The sequence below is a fragment of the Sinocyclocheilus rhinocerous genome, unplaced genomic scaffold (assembly GCF_001515625.1).
Source record: "Sinocyclocheilus rhinocerous isolate Xijiao unplaced genomic scaffold, SAMN03320098_v1.1 scaffold3477, whole genome shotgun sequence".
In the NCBI taxonomy this organism is placed as follows: Eukaryota; Metazoa; Chordata; class Actinopteri; order Cypriniformes; family Cyprinidae; genus Sinocyclocheilus; species Sinocyclocheilus rhinocerous.
In genome coordinates, this window is record NW_015667279.1 from 133,550 (window position 1) to 153,682 (window position 20,133).

Sequence of the window (20,133 nt, forward strand, 5' to 3'; positions counted from 1 at the left end):
CCTGTTACCTCTGTGTGGATAAACACGGCAGGGTTTATATTATAGGCTACGCTGTATACGGAATAACGTGTTTACATTCGATGCGTTTATGCATCTCGTGCTACTGTCCTATTTAATGCTCTTTATACTGTTTTAATGTCCCCTGTCTCACTGGGAAAATAATTTTTGTGCCTTACAAAAATATTTTGTAGTATACTAGAAAATATTTGTCGGCTATAATCAGAGGCGGACAAAGTACACAACTCCATTACTTGAGTGAAAGTACAGATACTGCTGGTCAAATATTACTCCATTACAAGTAAAAGTTGTAAAGACAGATTTTTACTTACGGAAAAGTACAGAAGTACTTGCTTTTAAAAGTACTTAAGTACCAAAAGTAAATTTCCTTATTTATGTCAATGCACTGTTTTATTATTGTACGTAAAAAGTACAATATTTGTTTTCCAAATGTAGTGAAGTTAAAATCATAAGTTTCCAGAAAAAATAATACTCAAGTAAAGTACAGATACTCAAAAAGTGTACTTAAGTACAATACTCAAGTAAATTTACTTAGTTACTGTCCGCCTCTGGCTATAATTCAGTTATGTTCACATTCAAACATTCAACCCCAAACTAGTATACTTGGTATATGTACAGTGCACGTGATGTAAATTTCATAATCAGTATGGACCTTGAATTTTTGCACTAAACAGTTATGAAAAAGAGATGTAGGAGACGAAACAACGATAAACAACAGTAGATGCAACAACAATAGACCCCGTATTGATGAGCAATTGTGTTCTGCCGAGAAATAGTCAAAACAATAGAAAAGGTTTAATCGTGTGCATGCATGTGTCGAACGAAAGACTATGCGTTTGGCTGTACTTGCATGTTTGTGTCAAAACGAAAGCACTTTTCGGCTTTAGTAATTAATTAATTGAGCGTACCAAGCAGCGGAATGCTGAACGTCCATTTTTACTGTTAAAAAAATTATAATTGTAATTTAGCTATGATCAGCTATAACATTTTGATGCAAACTTGGATCAAAATTTGTCTATTGACAATGAATGATGCTTTGTCGCTCAAATCGCTGTCACTGCGAAAACCTCTTTATTGTAGCTATAATAAAACATGTGTTTACTTGGTATCAAATGGAAATAGTCAGAAATGTTCTGAAAGCCCCATTCACACCGTCAGCAACAAAGAAACCTAGAAACCACAGTAGCTGGACTTCAAGTCACACCACATTTGCATAAAGTTTTTCTCAGCTTTGTCGAGTCACCGGACAAGCCCACATAGTCACCAACAGTCACTCATGTTGTGAAAATCTCCAGCTCTCAATGAAAATGAATGAGTTCAGGCCACATTGTTGCTTAAGTCACTGACTGAGTGAATGATGCTTTACACTAAAGATGTATTATTCATTGCTTTAAAACACACTAGGCTATTACATTCAACGATCACTTTCATTATTTAAAAATCAACAATACAGAAACACAAAAAGGTGTTGTGGCTGTATATCCAGTTTTCAAGTTTTCAATTATGTTAAAGGTAACAGGCGCATTTAACAAACCCTTAAGATGCTCCTTAGAGACACCGAGCAATCAAATAACATCTATTCAATGAGCAAATCTTTAACACAAGAAGAAACTATAACAACCTATATTTTTACTCCACATCATAGCAATGGATGATGTAGACGGTTTGATTTAAAAATAACTAATTATGTTTAATTCTTTTTTAAACTTAATTACTGATTTCTAGTTTTCATGTCATCCTGAAGCATTTGCTGAACATAGTTCGGAAAACCACCATATCTGCAGAAACACAATCTCCTTGACAACAAAAATATATAGTATATATTTAGTATAAAAAGTAGCAATTACCCATTAACATGATGAAACTGGCTGCAAACATTCTAGCATTTGACTTTGAAAGAAAAACCATTAATAACACCGATTGGGCAAAAGATGCTGATACCAACAAAATATTTGGCCTTTAAGGAAAAAACTGTGTGTTATTTAGCAAACAGCACGTGTTGTGGAGGACAATTAGTTTACTCACTGACAGCTATGCCATGAGCACTGTGAATAGCTTTTAATTATACAGTGCAGCTGTGTGAAAGAAGTCAAAGGTCCTCTTCTCATCTTCAAATGTCTGTTAAATTAGTGTCATGGCACTCCCTCCCTTCATCTGTCAACATTGGCTATGTTGAAAGGGCTAAAATACAGGAAAGAAGACCTTCAGAAGGAAAAAAAATCTTTTTGGTGGGCTGCCAAACCAGTCCACTGTTACAAGGCTGAATTTACTGCAAAGATGAAGAAAAAAACAACAACAACAACAACACTCTCTTGTGGTCTGCAATTGGATATTAGCCACTGCGCCGGCCCGTATACAGAATCTGTGTGGGCAGAACTCTGCAGATTTGGAACGCCCCTCATTCATCAAGTTCTATACTGTACATCCGACACCTCCGCATATAAATATTTTGGGTAATTTAATGATGCTTTCAGGTACCACTGTGGTAGTCTCAGCTCTTTTTAACCCATTTAATTCCATTCTGCAAGATTCCACTGCAGAAAAATGCTAATACTGCAGATTCCAAAAAGACAAGAATGTTTATCAAGGTCATAAAAAAAAGTGTACTAACCTTAAAGGCAAACCATATAGTTCAGCAGGCAATGCATTGAAAATGTAGGAGGAAATCATTTTATTGTAGCTTACACATAGGGAGTAGTAAATACCCAGCAGTGCTTTAAAGCTGCACTTAACTCTGGCGACCTGGAGGTAAGAGGCATTTGGAACATTTTAGCCAGCTGTTATTTTAGGTTCTCATCACAGTGATTGTTTATAATTGTCCTCTCAACAGCGCTGTCTATTTTTAAGGTTTCTGCCCCTGTTTGAAGTCATGCACTTGGTGACAGACAGCTACACATGCCTGGAGGTGAAGTTTGTGCTATATATATACGCTACAGGAATTCCGAGTGGACACCTAAGGCCCTGTTGCTCCAGAAAGGTCTTTTTATATAGGACACTGCTAAGGGTCCATGCCTCCATCACAGTATTGGATATGTGGATGCATTGGATTGGATCCATTTTGGTCTGCTTGTTTGACTCTACATAGCGCATTCTAATAACTGACAGTTTGTTATACTACTCTGAAATCGCTCAAGATATGTACCCAAGAAATGAAATAAGATGAGGAAATAGAGAGGGGAAATGCAAGTATAAAATGACAGGAAAGGAAAAAGTCTTGTGAAGTGGAAGTCAAAGTTAATGATAATGGCAGAGACAATTGCAAAGGGAAAATCAGACTCGTGTCATCAACATGTCTAAGTGTAATGCAAGATGAAAGCGATGGAAAAATTGAAAAAGTGACAGAAGGGATGAAGGCATTATTTAGGAGCTAACAGCAGTGTTCAGACCCAAGAGAGAAAGTAAAATCAGGAGAGGACAGGTGCATTTGAATAAAGATGAGGACGATAGGCTCCTCTCCACTCCATCAACTTTGAGTGGACGGGGGAAGACATGAATAAAAATGAGTGTGGCTACCTCACTATACTCCCACTATGCCTTCACATGGAAAGGGTGATATGCATTACGTGCATGTTTAAAGGATTATTTCACTCAAAAATGAAAATTCAGTCATCATACCCTCACGTTGGTCTAAACAGGAGACTTTCAAGCTTCAAAAAGGACACAAAAGTATACAAAATATATGATGATGCAACTCATCAGCCTTCTGAAGCCAAACATAAAATAGCTTTGCGTGAGGAAAACACTGAAATTTAAGTCATCACTCATTGATAATTCAATGAGCTGTTAACTATTGGAAAAGGACCCTTTTCACATTTCCGGGGTTCTCAGAAGTGGAAGTCATCAAAGTTGGATAAACTTCTATAGTGAACAGAAACTACAAGAAGTTTATTTTTTGTTCTTATTTGCCCCAATAGCAAAAAAAAAAAAAAAAAGTGTGGGGTGAGAATGATTAAAAGAGACAACGATGTCAAATTTTAAAAAGTCACACAGTAGCGTTAAATAGTTTTATGTAATTTAATGCCAAGGTAAGAAAGCAAAGTATAGCGTTATACATGTACATTAAAAGTTTCAAAATGAAAACAAAAAACGTTGCTAGATTTATGATGTTAATAACTGTGGAAACGTGTAATCACAGTCTATGAAACGGGTCCATAGATGGAATTAAACACGCAACAACAGAACTAACAAATCTCTCAGGTTTTGTGAATTCATTGGTTCGCAATTTCACTGGATAGATCTGACTGAAAAGATGGCTCGTTCATGAATCTGAATTCTCTCATGAAGCACAAGGTGAATATCAGGGTTTTTTTTTTTTTTTTTTTTTTTTCGCATCCTCATTCATTATACTGAAAAGAGTGGCCGGTAGAACTCAAAAATGTACATTTTGGGTTTCACAGAACACAGAAAGTGAAAAAGACAGGAGTGAGTTAATAATGACAATTTTCATTTTTGGGGTGTTCATATTGTACTGCATGGTGAGGTCGGATACGGGTAAGGTTAGGGACAGGTTTGGTGGTATGGGTAGGTTTAACGGTGGGTTAAGGTGTAAGGGATGGGTCAACAGTGTAACTATAAATGTAATCACAGAAATGAATTATATGCAGGTATTTTTTAAAATGTAAGTACAATGTAAAAACATGTATGTAATAAGTGCATTGTACCAAATGATTCGTTTAAATTGAAGTACATAGTAATTAAGGCCACTTAATATATAAGTGAGACCAAAACAAATAATTTGTCATCATTTACTCACCCTCATGTCACTATGACATACGTGACCCTAGACCACAAAACCAGTCTTGAGTAGCGCGCGTATATTTGTAGCAATAGCCAAAAATACACTGAATGGGTCAAAATTATAAATTTTTCTTTTATGCCAAAAATCATCATGTTCCATTCCTACCGTAAATATATAAAAACGTATTTTTTGATTAGTAATATGCATTCCTAAGAACTTCATTTGGACAACTTTAAAGGTGATTTTCTCAATATTTTGATTTTTTTGCACCCTCAGATTCCAGATTTTCAAATAGTTGTATCTCTGCCAAATGTTGTCCTATCCTAACAAACCATACATCAATGGAAAGCTTATTTATTCAGCTTTCAGATGATGTATAAATCTCAATTTCGAATAACTGACCCTTATGTCTGGTTTTGTGGTCCAGGGTCACATATGTTATTATGTCTCACCCTCATGTCTATGTTTTGTCCATGTTTTTTGGCTACCAACATTCTTCAAAATATCTTCATTTATATTCCACAGAAGAAAGAAAATCACAGTTTTGAAATAACATGAGGGTAGGTAAATGACAGAATTTTCATTTTGGGGTGTACTGTTTCATTAAGAGTACAGCTATGCATGGAGTACCTGCAAATGCCATGTACGTTTTGATCTGATTGTTTCTGTATGCTCATGTAGGCACATTTATTTATTTCTGCCTGTACCAGTTTATTGGTGTGAAACACAAAAAGCTCACGGTGCTCAGCTTTGAGAACATTGATAAAGTGAGGGAATTATGCCAGTATCATTCAAATTCCCACCTGCAGAGTCTGATGTTTGCACAGGACAACATCAGAGCACAGAACAGCTACTCATCTCCATTTGGGAAATAAGCAATGCAGCAGTGAGGCAGGGGACTGCTGTGGGGGTCAGCAATTACAGAAATCTGGAGAGATGCGTGGAACACACCGAACATCCTTCTAAACGGTAGTCCAGCAGCAGGAAATGGCAGTAAACAAACTTTGTGCCCACACAGGCCTACGCACAGGGAGAGGGAAGATTGAATTATAGAAACAAGACCATTATCTTCAAGTTAAAGGATGAACAAGTTACCGCCCATGCTATCAAAAGACCCAACATGGTTTTTCAGGAAAAATAACAAATTGAGAATTGACGCATCAAAAACAAACAGTACTGCGATTTAGTCTGAAATACATATACCGTATTAGCCCGAATATAAGACGACCGTGTTTTTTCAGATGTATTTCCAAGAAAAAAATATCGTCTTATATTCGGGACAATACGGTACTTATTGATTTTGCTCATATTGTTTTTGTCATATTATGTTTTAATGTTTTAAATGCTGCTTTTGATTAATTTAATGCATCCTTGCTGAATAAAAGTATTAATTTCTTTCAAAAAAAAAAAATGATACCTCAAATCATGCAAGAGAGGTGTGCTATTATTTTTCTATGCTATATGGTTTACCATTTTGCCTGGAGGATGATAAAATGAGTGAAAAAATCTCAGACATTGAATTAAAAAAAAAAGACACCAAGCCATATCAAGAGATGAGAATATCATAAAGACTAAGGCATGCACTTTTGGGGTTGAGCAATCAACCATAACACCCTTGCAACTGCTTAGCAATGCAATAAAAACCACTCAAAACACCTTTTATATGGTCAAGCGGCACACATTTTTTTTAAATGATGAAATTCTGCAACTGCAGGACTTTCATTGTCAGAAAAAGATCTAGCAGATTATTAGTCTTGAAAAGGGGAAGGATTCATGCACGACTTACTACAATGATTCAGAGATACGTGACTTAAACCCTGATGATCCCTTTCCTAGATGATATAAAAAAAAATTAAAAAAAACAGACAGTGGTGGGGTGGAGTTAAATTGTCAAGGGGGGCATAAGCTAGCAAAGAGGGATGGGGAAGAAGAAAGCCATAAGAGGTGGAGCAAGTAATTAATAGGTCAAAATAATTAACAGCAAGACACGGTTCATTTAAAAAGAAAGTGTCCAAACTCAATGACATGATTTATTTCTGTCAGTGAAACACGATTAAAATGACGGCGGGGTAATTACCATACAACCACTCTTAACAAAATAAATTCTTAAGACAGTAGTAAGTACGCATGGGAAAAACAAAAACAACTGCACTTTCATTTTAACATCAAATAAAAGAATATACCTAAATGCCTGTGTGTAAACAGCATCACTATAGGGCGTTTACATTTACAAAAAATCCTCACTGTCAGAACAAAGAAGTCAGTTTAATCTGTGCATCTTAATGAGGTTTTCTTTCCCATTAATGTCACTCTTACTGAATGGTTAGGATGTACCTCAATGAATTATAAAATGAGGTTTTTGAGGAATTCCTTGAGAAGAAAAACATCTTGAGCTGTTCCTCTTTCATACTAAAGAAGCCCTGATAAACGTGGACATGCAATATTGGACAAAGGAAGAGCGGAAGTAGGAAAAGACAATATGGGAGCTGTACATTCAGATTGTGAAGGCAGACCAGTTTTTGTTTTGGGGGGGGGCTACAGGCCATTCCACCTATATGACAAAGACAACTGAGAGTGTATGCAGGGTGTGTGTGAATATGAGACAGTCTGTGTTTTGATCAGTGAATGTATCTGCTCTCTCCTCGTGTCACCGTTTCATGTTGCTCAGACGCACACTCTTCTCCAACTCAAACTGCCGGTGGTCCACTCGCTCTAGGAAGTGCTTTCGCTCCACGTACCTAGAGACACAGAGAGTGGAGACAGTGAGGACACTGAGATAATGGTGGAGGAAAGCACATGTAAACAAGCACTTGGCAAGAATGACCCTGACGCAAACCCTGGGTTTCTTGTGTCTGTGTGAGTTCAATGACTGCAATACACCCAACATCATCTTTTTGCAACTGTTACACACTAAATCTCCAGTGATGCGTTTCTAAAGCTTCTTTCTGCGCTTTTCTTGCCGTTTCCAATTGTGTCTTGGAATGAAGCACAACGGCGGTGAGTGGGGACAGTGGGGTGTTGGTAAATGTCAGCACTCTGGTGGTAAAGTGTTTTCACACACATATTCGTTTCTTTTTTTAGGCATGCTGGCTTCACGATGCTATTACCGGTCACAAGTGGTTTGCAATTGTAAAGGGCCACAGAATTTCAGATTTTGGATGTTTTCCTTTTCTGACATACCTAGTTTAGGTTTTGAAATATTTACTTGCCCTCATGTTGCTCCAAACCTGCATGACTTCAGTTCTTTTGCAGAACACAAAATATATGCTTAAAACATTTGTTTTTGTCCATGTAATGAAAGTCGATGGGGTCCAATTTCATTTAAAAAAAAAAAAAAAAAGTTTAAAAAAAAAACATCCACAGAGGAAAGAAAGCCACACATGTTGGATATTTATATTGCATAAAGGCAAGCTCAAATGATCAAAGGCCAGAATTTGACAGACAACACAATAGAGGTTTTAGTGAACCTGTATCCATTAGATGTCGGAGGCTATAGGTGCATGTATTCAGCATCCCTGTTTATTGTCATTACAAGACTCGCCGGTACGCAGAGTAAGAGCAGATGCTGAGGACAAAGAAAATAAAATGGCCCTTTCAGGCTGACATCATCTGGTTTTGTTCATAATAGGAGCTGGCTGATGATCAGCAGAGAAGGGCATCTCTCACACAAAGCCTTATGTGAGGTCTAAATGAATTGTTGTGTAGAGCACTGTGCACACTAGGAAAACCCTCGGAGCAGCTGCAACGCAGACATGTGAGGCTATGGAGCAGAGACTGAACATTTTATTAGATATCACATCACGCCCCTGCCAATGATGAAAAGAAGACAGAGCAAAAACTGATTGCCTGTGTCTTGTTTGAAGTCCTAATGGAATCTCTGTGAAATGCACACAAACACCCACATACTTACAAACTCAATCTGATTTGAGCAACACAGTGGGTTTAAATGGCTCATATAATGCTTTTTTTTTTTTTTTTTTTTTTTTTTACAGTTGGCATTTTACAATTTTTTAAATGCTATTGATCTCGTTGTGGATGATTCCATGCATGTTTTATTTATTTATTTGTTTGTTTGTTTATTTGTTTGCTTGTTTGTCATTTTTATTAGTTTTATTTAATATTTCTATTTAGCTGTAATTTATTTTTATTTCAGTTTTAGTAAAGTTCACTTAAATTCAAACACTGTACCTTTACAATACATTCACCTGCCAACACATTTTGAGTGCAACGCCCAAAAACAACCGATGGATTTAAGTCCCCGCCATACATATTTTCTTTTTTGATAATTATTATTCATTAAAATTTTTTGATAATTATGCACTCAACTGTATATCACAATACACACAAAAAGAGCTGTTGATACTTCAGTTTCATTGACGCTTTAATTCTTCATTTTTTTTCTGCCATGGTACTTAATGTACATAATATCCATAGTCAATTTTTGGCATCAAAACAGTAATACATTTATGCACACTTTCCCCTTGTCTCTGACCTTTACCATTGCACTGGTATTTTTTCCTGCTCTGCCTTTAAGAGTTCTGTGTAAATGCCCTTTTTGCATATGGAATGAGAAAGCAACTTGCTGTGCTTACACATGGGCTAAAGGTTTGCTGTTGGGTCCAATATAGCTTGTGCTGCCCCTTTTTTAATGCCAGCTTCTTCTTTTTTTTTTAAGAAATGCATTGTGCAATTACACTGCGGCAGGTTTACATAATCAAATATGACTCTCAACCTGTTCATGTTAAAGTGAAATTATCAGGGACTCATCTGAAGGATCTGCAGAGCAGTAGGTGCTACACACAGCCAAGAACAGCACAGGCTTTTCCACATTTTACTCTTTTCATTTGTCCATCTAGGAATAACAGTATGTTTCCTATTATGTTTCTAAACACAGAATAGCCATCTTTGAACAGGTAATTTTGTTGGGAGGAAGTTTCGCATTCTAAAAAATACAGTATACAATTCAATAGCGTACTAAATTCTTTTTAAATGAAGGAACAGTTGTTTTTTTTAATGATATGACCCATTTAAAGCTATTTTAGTTTTTTGTTTACCTAGTTAAATTCTGTAAACACTCAGAGAAAATTGTGCATCCTGCCTGCAGCACTTGAAGAGCACAATCCGTCACATGTCCGCTCTGTTCCCCCTTGTCTAAACACAGAATAGCCATCTTTGAACAGGTAATTTTGTTGGAAGGGAGGAAGTTTTGCATTCTAAAAAATACAGTATACAATTCAATAGCGTACTAAATTCTTTTTAAATGAAGGAACAGTTGTTTTTTTTAATGATATGACCCATTTAAAGCTATTTTAGTTTTTTGTTTACCTAGTTAAATTCTGTAAACACTCAGAGAAAATTGTGCATCCTGCCTGCAGCATTTGAAGAGCACAATCCGTCACATGTCCGCTCTGTTCCCCCTTGTGTCTCAATCCCATGATGCTCTGGAAGCTCTGATGCCCAACCAACCATTTGCCTCCAGAGACATGAGGCCCTGGGTTTACAAACTGTGTTAGCTCTGACAGATCTGGGTGCATTTCTTGTCCTACATTTTGTGAAAAAATAAGATCTTCAACCATCATTCTCACACTAAAAAAACAGTCCTGTGGGCATACAGTTTGGCCGAGTGGCCTGTGCACTATGCTATTCTATGGTCTATGCGTCCTCCACACCCTTCAGCGATCCTCCTCTTAAACCACATCTCTCTCAGAGAAACAGAAACATGGAAACAGTGGCAGACCATAATTTTGTCTGCTTTATTTTTAAACCCCCAGGCCAGGTTTTTAATTTAGTAACTGTTCCACTCCCTACAACTGTCTGACAGAGAACTAACAGTTCTTTTCATCCATATATTAAAAATTAGGAGCATCGGGCTCTTTTAGGAAAGCCAGGGCATCAGTGCTGAGTGTGCAGTGATATTTAAATGGAAAGTTTACCTAAAAATGTAAATTCTGTCATCATTTAATCACTTATTGCATACCTGTATGATATTCTTCAGATTTGAAAGGATGTTTTCTGTTCTTGTTCATATAATGAAAGTCAGTTGGGTCCAAAACAACAATGGACCCCACTGACCATCATTGTATGAATGGAAAAAAAAGTAATGATAAAACTAAGTTTTGGCTGAACTAGTTTTTTAAATTGACAAATGCATGGTAAGGGAGTAAAACAGAATGGCAACTGGATGCACAAATTATGTCATTATATATCACCATCCCCTCAGGACAAGATGCAAGTTTCTCCTCCCACATCTCCCTGCTTGTTTTTACACCAAATGCATCTTGGGAATGGGGTAACGTCGCACAAATGTGGCACTGCATTACCCCAGAGGAATGTAGGATGGGTAACTATGGAGACAGGGCTAGTTTAGAGGGGTATTCACGACTCAGGGGAAAGCAAGACAACAACAAAGTTGATGCACTACTGAGATAACCTACAGCTGCAGCTGTGGCATGAAACCCAAGAGACCTCACATTTACTCACCTCCTGAAACAAACCCATCGGTGTGCAATCACCAAAAGCTTGATGGGAAACAAATGTTCCACCAAGATTTCACTTCCTCCTAAACTCACTATGAATGAAATCTAATCATGACCGTAGAGTGGAGAGACACAAAATATGCGTGTGCAGATCTCAATTATGGTCTTGTTTAATTTCCAAAATTGCCTTTTGAAGTCTAAAAACTGATCTGTAGATTACTAGCACTACAGTCGGTCCTGACAGGGTAAGTATACTTAATCTATGAACTTTATTTTCAATCTCTTAAACATCATAATTTGTATCATAATGTTGTAATTTGCCAGAAAAGACCATGTATTTAGGTTTGTGGTAGCAACCCTGGGGACAAGCAAAAATTAGCTCGCTATGTAAAGAAACCGTCCATACAGAGTACAGTTCACTCTCTATCATCTCTATATGCACTTAGTCTCCATTACAGCAAGCGTAAACCTTTTCACTGTTGACTGTTAGGTATTAATTATACATTTGAGATGAATGAGGTATGTTGAGGGAATCGATAAAGGGGTATGTCTGTTACTAAAATGAAAACCTCTTTCAGAAACCCCATCCTTAATATTAGGCAAAGGAGGGTGAGAACAGCATTTATAATATGACTTTACTCATGCATCTTTTATTTATTACTATGATGGAATGAAATGGAAGCAAAACAAATAATGGCCTGTTCATGTGTTTAAAGCTGCAGTCCGTAACTTTTTTGGTTAAAAATGATCCGAAATCAATATTTGAGCAAGTGCATAACCAGCCAGTGTTCAAAACTATCGCCTTACTTTAGCCCGATTCACAACGGTTAGCTTATAATAATGTTTTCTAATTTGAGTGGTACGGGTAGGTTTTCGTGGGAAATTCGAGCATGCTGCTGCGTCATTACGTCACGTCTGTAAACAAAGATTGAGTCCCGGCTAGTAGGCTATCGCATGTGAGGATCCTGCAGGTGGCGGATCGTTTACAACCTTATCTCACAGCAGCTGGAATAATTAAATGTATCACTTTGATGGCGGATTGTAATCCATTAAGGATTAAGTGTTTATGAAACACATATGTGACTGAAATTAAATTATTTCAGTTTTAAATGTGCATCTGGTTACAGATAGCCTGGGATTACACAAGATTTGTATTTTAAAGACAACCAGTTCGAAGGGAGCATAATTTGCTTTTTGGGTTAAAAGAATATCTTAATATGAAATTCGAATGTTACGACAATTAGAGATTAGACTTTGTTAACAATAACAATTTGAGAACAAAGTATAACAATAATAATAATTTGCACGGTTTGATGTGATATGAGCTAATCGATCGTTAGATTAAATCACCATTGGTAGCGCAATTTATTGTAATGCTTTTCTTCCCTCAGTTGGTCAGAACAAACAATGCAGACTTGTTACTTACTTGTTCTGATGAGAATATCCGGTGAAAATTCTTATTTGGGTTATATTCCAAGACGTAGGCGAGAATCTGTGATTCCTAAGTAACAGTATCCACACCGGTAGGGTGACTGACAGCCACACATTCACCTCAAAACATCCGCGCTGGAGCCATGCCGGAGCGCAACCCACGCAAGGAAGATAATTCCGTAAGTAACTGCAATTGCAGGTTTCAAACAGAGATGGCGACAAAGAGGCAAAACTTACGGACTGCAGCGTTAAAATTAAATATGTGTTCGTATAGAAGACATGTGGGCTAGAATGTCCCACACACTTCTGATTGGTCGACTAGGAGTCAGCCAAAACTATACTAATATAACAAAGGCGTTCAAGAGTCCACTTGTGACAAAGCTTCAAATTGGCATTTTTCTAATTTAAAGCGGCTTTTTCCATGAAAAGTGTTTTTTTTTGTCTACAAAGGGATTTGGCGAAAAGTTGAACTTAAGTTTACATGAATGTTCTCCAGCATGATTGCAGATGATTCAAAGATCATCTTGAGCTTTAATGGAAAAAGAACGCCTGACTATCTATACAAAGAGTCGCATGACTATCACAAGTATCTGAGTAGAGACCTGGAAATAGTGCAGAATCATAAATACCTATTAAACAGTTTACGTCATAATGTTTCTCTGGTTTTAAATCCCACTAAGCTACACCCCGTTTCAATTCCAGCTCAAACCAGAACCATGATGAAACCGCTGTAATAAAAGTGAGAAGTCAATACTGCAGTATTTCATTAACTTCCTGTAAACACTACTTTAAACTACTTGACCCTGGTTCACATAAGCTTTTTTTGGTACAGCTTTGCATCATCAGCTTTTGAGTAAAGTCCTATTCTTCACCTCTTTCTCCTCAAGATAGCCATCAAGGCCAAGATAAGCAGGTTTAAATGAAGTGCTATTGGCTTAGCTCCCACTCCATTCATTCTGCAGATCTACTGAATACTGATCATAGACCAGGCTGGAGGGCAATGATAATCTCAATTTTACAAAGAGTTTTTTCATTCCGTCAACAATTGCGAAGAAGAGTGTGCATCATGACGGTAATTAAATGATTTTAATTCAAACATACTGTTGGCAAACATATAACAAGAAATATAAAACCAAAAAAAAAAAAACAGTTGTTTCAACCTAATCAATATCAATAATGCTGGCAGATAAACTGTAAGAGCTGAAGCTGAACACTAAGTGAACACCAGTAAACACTTTACAAGTGGGTTAATTAGCTCACCCAAATGCATTGCCTAAAATTAAATAAAATTTTAAGTGAAAATGACTAAAATGAATGAATATGACATGACAAAATTATCAAAACACTGACTAAAACAAATGATCAAAAAAGATCATCAGGTTTTACTTGTGTAATGTGTGCTATTGTCTATTCTATTCCATTCTATTCTATCCAACATTTTCACCTATTGCTATGCGTTACTGTAATGTCATTTATAATGGAAAAAAAAGTTTTAAATAAAAAGTGAATTAAAAACTGTCACAAGTGGACTCATTTAAACCCTACTGTATATTTCTTCATGTAGTTCATTCCCCAATAAACCAATCAGATGTGTGTGAGCAGACACCTGCATTGTGAGGCCACATATTTAACACCCACATCTCTCCTACACATGTACGTATGCAGTAAAAACCAACAAGAGACGGTGCAGATATTCTGACAGAGAAACGGTAAGGAATGACTCATAATTTGGCCAGAACAGAATCTACTTTTTTGTACTCACTACACAATTTCTCCAAATGCTCATCGCTACATCAGTGCATAATTAATGAATTGTAATGTATTATAAAAATTGCACCGAAACATAATATGCCAGCACACTGTGGCTTTAAGCACTTAAGACACTTAATGATATTTATTCAGCTCTGATGAAAATCTCAGAAGCTAGTGTGAGACACTAATGGGAGATAATGTGTTTGTCTGGGTCACTAATGAGGCTTAAACATACCCTTCTTTGCCTCGATTATGGATTGCCAGCTCGTCTGAAATGCCCTCCTCTGTTTTAAAGGCATCCCAGTCCATCTTAGACTTCTCCAAAGTGCTCATCTTCTGCTTTTTGGCTCCGATGCGATTCAGGATGCTCCCCATGCCCACTGGCCTCTTCGCACTAGAGGAAGGAAGATCATAAAAGATATTCTCAATCAGGATTTTCAAGTATTGAAATTGGCTGTTTTAACTGAGAGGGGCTAAAAACAGCCTCCAGTGACATTTTTGTTGGATTTCAAAGTGGAAACAGATCATCTGCATCAAAATAATTTTGTTTAAAAATGCAGGAAGACAGACAAAGGAACAGGGTAAAACATATTTCGTCATATTATTTATAAAAAGATAAAATGATGATCCAAAGTGGAAGGAGAGGCAATCTTATGCTGGTATTCTTCTCGCAACATGCTGCCGGAACAAAGATGTGTTTTGAACATTACCAAAGTCATCTTGACACTGAGGTTGCGCTTGGCTGCAGTAATGAAATGTTAAATGATCTGTGGAATGAAAGAGATGAAGAGTCCAGAGCAGCGGCCCTCCCTCTTGTATGTGGGTGCCAGAGGGAGTGAGTGGGCTGGGGGTCTGCAGGGGGAATGGGGGGTGGCAATAGGGCCTTGGGGTGCATTAGAGGGTGCCGGGGTGTCCAAGGACAGACGGTTTCACGCTCAGGTGAGTCATAGGAGAAGGTCTGCCATGAGGAACGAGAAGGAAAACTGTGTGTACGTGGAAGATGGTACAATTGTTTTCAGAATATGAAATGAATATAAAATATAAAAACACAAAAAGGTTTGGGTAGGAAGGTACTGCAATATCGGTTTAAAAACACAGAGAACAAAACTGCACCACCTCCTTAAAATTCCCTTATATAAATCAGTTGTTAATGCTCTGTCTTGCTTCAAGCTGAAGTAAAAGGAATGCTATGAACTTGTATTACTTGACTGCAGGGTAAAAAGACTTCATTAATTTCTTAATGAACTGCAAGTTGCAGTTTCCTCACTGTGATCGAGTCGATTTAGCAGGACTTGTGTGTTCAACACACGGCGTGCACGTGCACACAGAGGAATGAGGCGACCCACAAACAGACACATGACTAATGTCTAAAGGTCTGACAAAATGCATCTGCCATCTGTGCAAAAACTGTCAACATTATTCAAGGAGGAAAACAGGGAGTTGAAAAATGCAAGATGAAAAAACGGAAACAAAGAAGAATGTTTTAACATCTGCGGGTACACAATAACTCTTTCTTTATTATGAATGTTTTCCACATTCTTGGGATATTTTCTTACAATATCTGGTCACATTCATCCATAAGTAAAACGTAAATATATTATAGATTTTTTTAATGCATTCTATTTTTAGATTTTTCCAATGTTTTATATATAAATGGATATAATTTTTTAAATATATTATTTATATATAAAATATTGGATTGTTAGCTGGACAATTTTTAAAACTATACGTATGTATATATACTCACACCTGCAAACTGAAACATGTCAAATGAAGCCCATGATTACATGCATCTTTGTGCCAGCTGTTTTACTGCAGTGCTGATCCCACGACAGCCACAGTCTGGCCAGACAACACAGAAAAAAATTATGTTGGGGTGCAAAAAAGCCAGCAAAAAGTAAAAATCAATAACGGTAAAATCAATACTGTAATTATATTCCCTCCGTTACAGCTGCATCCACAAACACATTTCATACGAGGAAAGCTCACCTGACTGCTGCACAACTATTAAAGTCACCTTATTAAAGTCACATGGAAAACAACCACAAATATTTTAATATGAACAATTCACTTAGCCTATATGAAATTATTCCCAGACAGCACAGCAGCACATTGGCCTTCCATTTAAAAATGAGAATTGAAGAATAATTCATTTAAAACTGTCACAAAGCAGTATCCCTGCGCACAGTGCAATCTTACTGGTTAAAAGTTCTCAAAGAGAATGGTTAAGAGAGAATAAAATTGTTGAATAAAGTCATTATTTTTGTTTTCTTTGCACACAAAAAGTATTCTCGTAGCTTCATAAAATTGAACCACTGATGTCACATGGACTATTTTAATGATGTCCTTACTACCTTTCTGGGCCTTGAACGTGGTAGTTGCATTGCTGTTTATGCTGGGTCAGAAAGCTCTCGGATTTCATCGAAAATATCTTAATTTGTGTTCCGAAGATGAACGAAGTTCTTACGGGTTTTGGAACATGAGGGTGAGTAATTAATAGGGATGCACCGATACCGATACTGGTATCGGTATCGGGCCCAATACTGGTCTCCTGTACTCGTACTCGTACTCGTTAAAATGCCCCGATACCAAACGCCGATACCACACAGCATGTGATAAGCGCCATATTCAGACAAAAAAACACCGACAACAGAACAACAGACAGCAGAAAGGAGTTAAGGATGTCTACTACGAAGTATATGTATGCAATGAATATAATATTAAACATTCAGTATTAACGCCTGTATAGCTGAAGTGCGCGAGCTGATAAAAAAAGCACGCTGAGTGGATTGAGCGCGCGGGCTGGCGCAGATGCACGAGCTTGTCGAGTGAATATATCTTTCTCACAGACATCACTGGAAAGTTTGTAGTTCAGTCGGATATGTCAAAAACAAGTAAGTAAAACAATGCACAAGTTACTTAACGGTAGGGAGAGAGCGAGAGAGATGCGTTGCAATGCAATCGTTTTCCAAAATGTAATTTATGTGAAAATATGAAGTCTGTAAACGCCCGTTAACACAGGCCAGAGACGCTGAAGATGGACGCACAGAGAAAAATACTGTAGCAGGCAGATCTTCAAAAATCCTCAATATTGATTTGGGGGTTTATATGAAGGCGTTTCTGAGGGGAACTGACTGTCTTCAGAAAAGTTTACGTGGTATTTTCTTTTAATCTCGTCTCAGTCTGTATAGTTCATATTAAAGCAGTGTTTCAGCGCTGTGCTGCTTTGTTTACAGCGGTAACCAAGGAAACGCTGTATCGCTGCTGTTCCATAGAACACAATAAGTACATTGTACTTAATTTTTTATGTAAGGACATAGTAGTTAAGGCCACTTAATATAATGTGGGGCCCAACTAACAAACTGAACTTTATTGTAAAGTACTTTATTGACTCACACATAGGCATGGGCCGATTACCGGTTTCAAGGTATACCGAGATTTGAAAATTTCACGGTTTCAAAACCACTAATATTTTCCGTTATACCGTTCTTGCGGTATGCGCTGTTTTTCATGTCTCCTCAAAGACTGAAAGGGTAGGAATCCCTCAGGTTGAGTGCAGTGTAGAGAGTAACACAACCCCCCCGCGAGCGAGCGGTCAGTCACGTGTATGACGGCCGAACTTAAGGAGCTTTCCCTGGAACTTACGCAATTGGCAACCGGCCGTTTTTTGTCTTATTGCAAGCAACTCGTTAATTACAGAATTAGGTTAAATAAAGATGTCAGTCTTTATTTTTCTTCTTTTTAGGAAACAAATCAAAGAAAAAATAAATTCTACTGTTCCTAATATTCTGTATGTTGCTCAAAAACAAAATATATTGTGTTCAGCGGAAAAGTTTTTTTTTTTTTTGTACCCAGTCATTTTAAAATAACATTTTAGAGCTGTAACGACAATACCGTGATACCGTGATATTTTTGCTTAAGGTTATCATACCGTCAAAATCTCATACCGGCCCATGCCTACTCACACACATTAAAAAAACTGAACTGAACTGACTCGATCTGGTTTGTGAAGCGAGACAAGAAACAACAAAAGTGAGACGAGGATGATTGTGAAAGTGTTACCTGCAGTTTAACAGCTTAGTCAACAGAACCAATACATACACACACAGAGAAACAGGAACACTGCTTAAACCCATCCGGACAGGGAATCAATATACAATCAGGGCTCAACTGATAGTCAATCCAGTGTGCCATGCGGCAGCGTCGATGTGAGTGGGGAACGTTGGGCTGGGAGCCAGACCACAGTACACAACGCTGGGGCAGAATGCTAAAAGCAGAGCCAAGGTGATTGTATCCTGTCTCATCACCCATAATGCTTAAACTGAGAGAGATGTATGTATGCATTACATCTCGGGCAAATAAAATACAGCATACTGGGTTATACGACAATGCAAGCACTTAAAAGTCAACTAAATTGGAATTAAAACCTAAAGGAAAACAGGATGTACAGGGTAAAACAATAGCCCAGAAGTCTGTGAATTCAGTTGTTTATTTGCAGTCAGTTCTCCCATGACTGAAGTCTTTTTACCATCTCATTTAAATGGACACACAGAGTCAACGTGTCCCGTCACTCTGTGTAGGGAGAGGAAAAGGCTGGAACATCCTATTCGGACTCCTTTCAAGACAGGAAGTAGATTCCCCCACCTCATTATATCAGTTTATGTCATCGTAAGTTCACAGAGCGGATCATAAACTCAGCATCGACCCGCAGTTGGTTGACAAGTCTTTCCATCTCCTCTGTGAGTAATTACAGCCTTTGTGACATCATAAGAGAAGGCACAACAGGGCATCATGGGAGACGGACGCCAGCTAACCCTGAACACTTCATCTCCATTATCTCAGTAGCCTGCTTGCTCAGACTGATCTAATGGTATTTTGCCGCCTGAGGCGCGGACACTGGACTAGTCGTAGACCAACTATTTACGAGAACGTACAGGCGTGGGCCTTGGAAACACAGCTATAAACCCAGTGCACACGTCCTCCATAAGACCCTGTCGCAGCATAACTGACCCACATTCAGTCCGACAGCCAGAAGCTGGAAGAACAGCCAGAGGAGAGACCACGGGGTAACACAAAAAACATCAAATCACAAAACATTCACACGCACATACTCTGTGCGCATATTTCAACAGATAAAGGAAGCTTCTAATGCTCATGTTTTAATCATATACGTGCACTGCAAAATATATACAATAGAGAGCTACCATGTAAATACACAGCAAATATATCATTTAGTTAGTGACAAAAACTTCCACAAGCATCACAACACTTAAAGTACCTGGAGATCTGTTAGCATTCCCATTCATCATTGATAACTGGTGCAAGGATTCCCAGAATTACGTGATCTGAAATCAGCCATCTTTGCTCATGAGTGAATGACTGTTAAAAGTTTATATTTTTTTTTTTTATCTTTTTAAAAATGTTTTTGAAAAACGTCTCTTACGCTCACCAAAGCTATATTTACGTGATCAATAATACAGTAAAAACAGGTAATAATGATAAATATTCTTACAAATTAAAATAACTTCACATGATCCTTTAGAAATCATTCTATAATGCTGATTTGGTTATGAAGAAGCCTTTTTAAAATACAGATTAATTTTGAAAATGGTTGTGCTGCTTTATATTTTTGCGGAAATTGTGGCTTTCTTCATATTTTAAACAGAAATCTTTTGTAACATTATAAATGTCTTTACTGTCACTTTTGATTAATTTATT

At 37.5% G+C, this 20,133-nt stretch overlaps 1 protein-coding gene across 2 annotated transcripts in view; it reads right to left on the minus strand.

Moving 5' to 3' along the window:
- Nucleotides 1-6,751: 6,751 nt before the first annotated feature.
- Nucleotides 6,752-20,133, minus strand: part of LOC107733571 (craniofacial development protein 1-like) — a 29,346-nt gene continuing 15,964 nt past the window's right edge. The window contains exons 6-7 of one of the 2 annotated variants that reach the window (XM_016545240.1): nucleotides 14,651-14,809; nucleotides 6,752-7,494 (exon numbers count right to left, since the gene is read on the minus strand). In XM_016545240.1, coding sequence (XP_016400726.1) covers nucleotides 7,404-7,494; nucleotides 14,651-14,809 — 250 coding nt within the window. In that variant the 3' untranslated portion in view covers nucleotides 6,752-7,403. Of the gene's footprint in view, nucleotides 7,495-10,084; nucleotides 10,299-14,650; nucleotides 14,810-20,133 lie in introns of those variants that run through there. The other variant, XM_016545239.1, reaches the window with a different exon arrangement.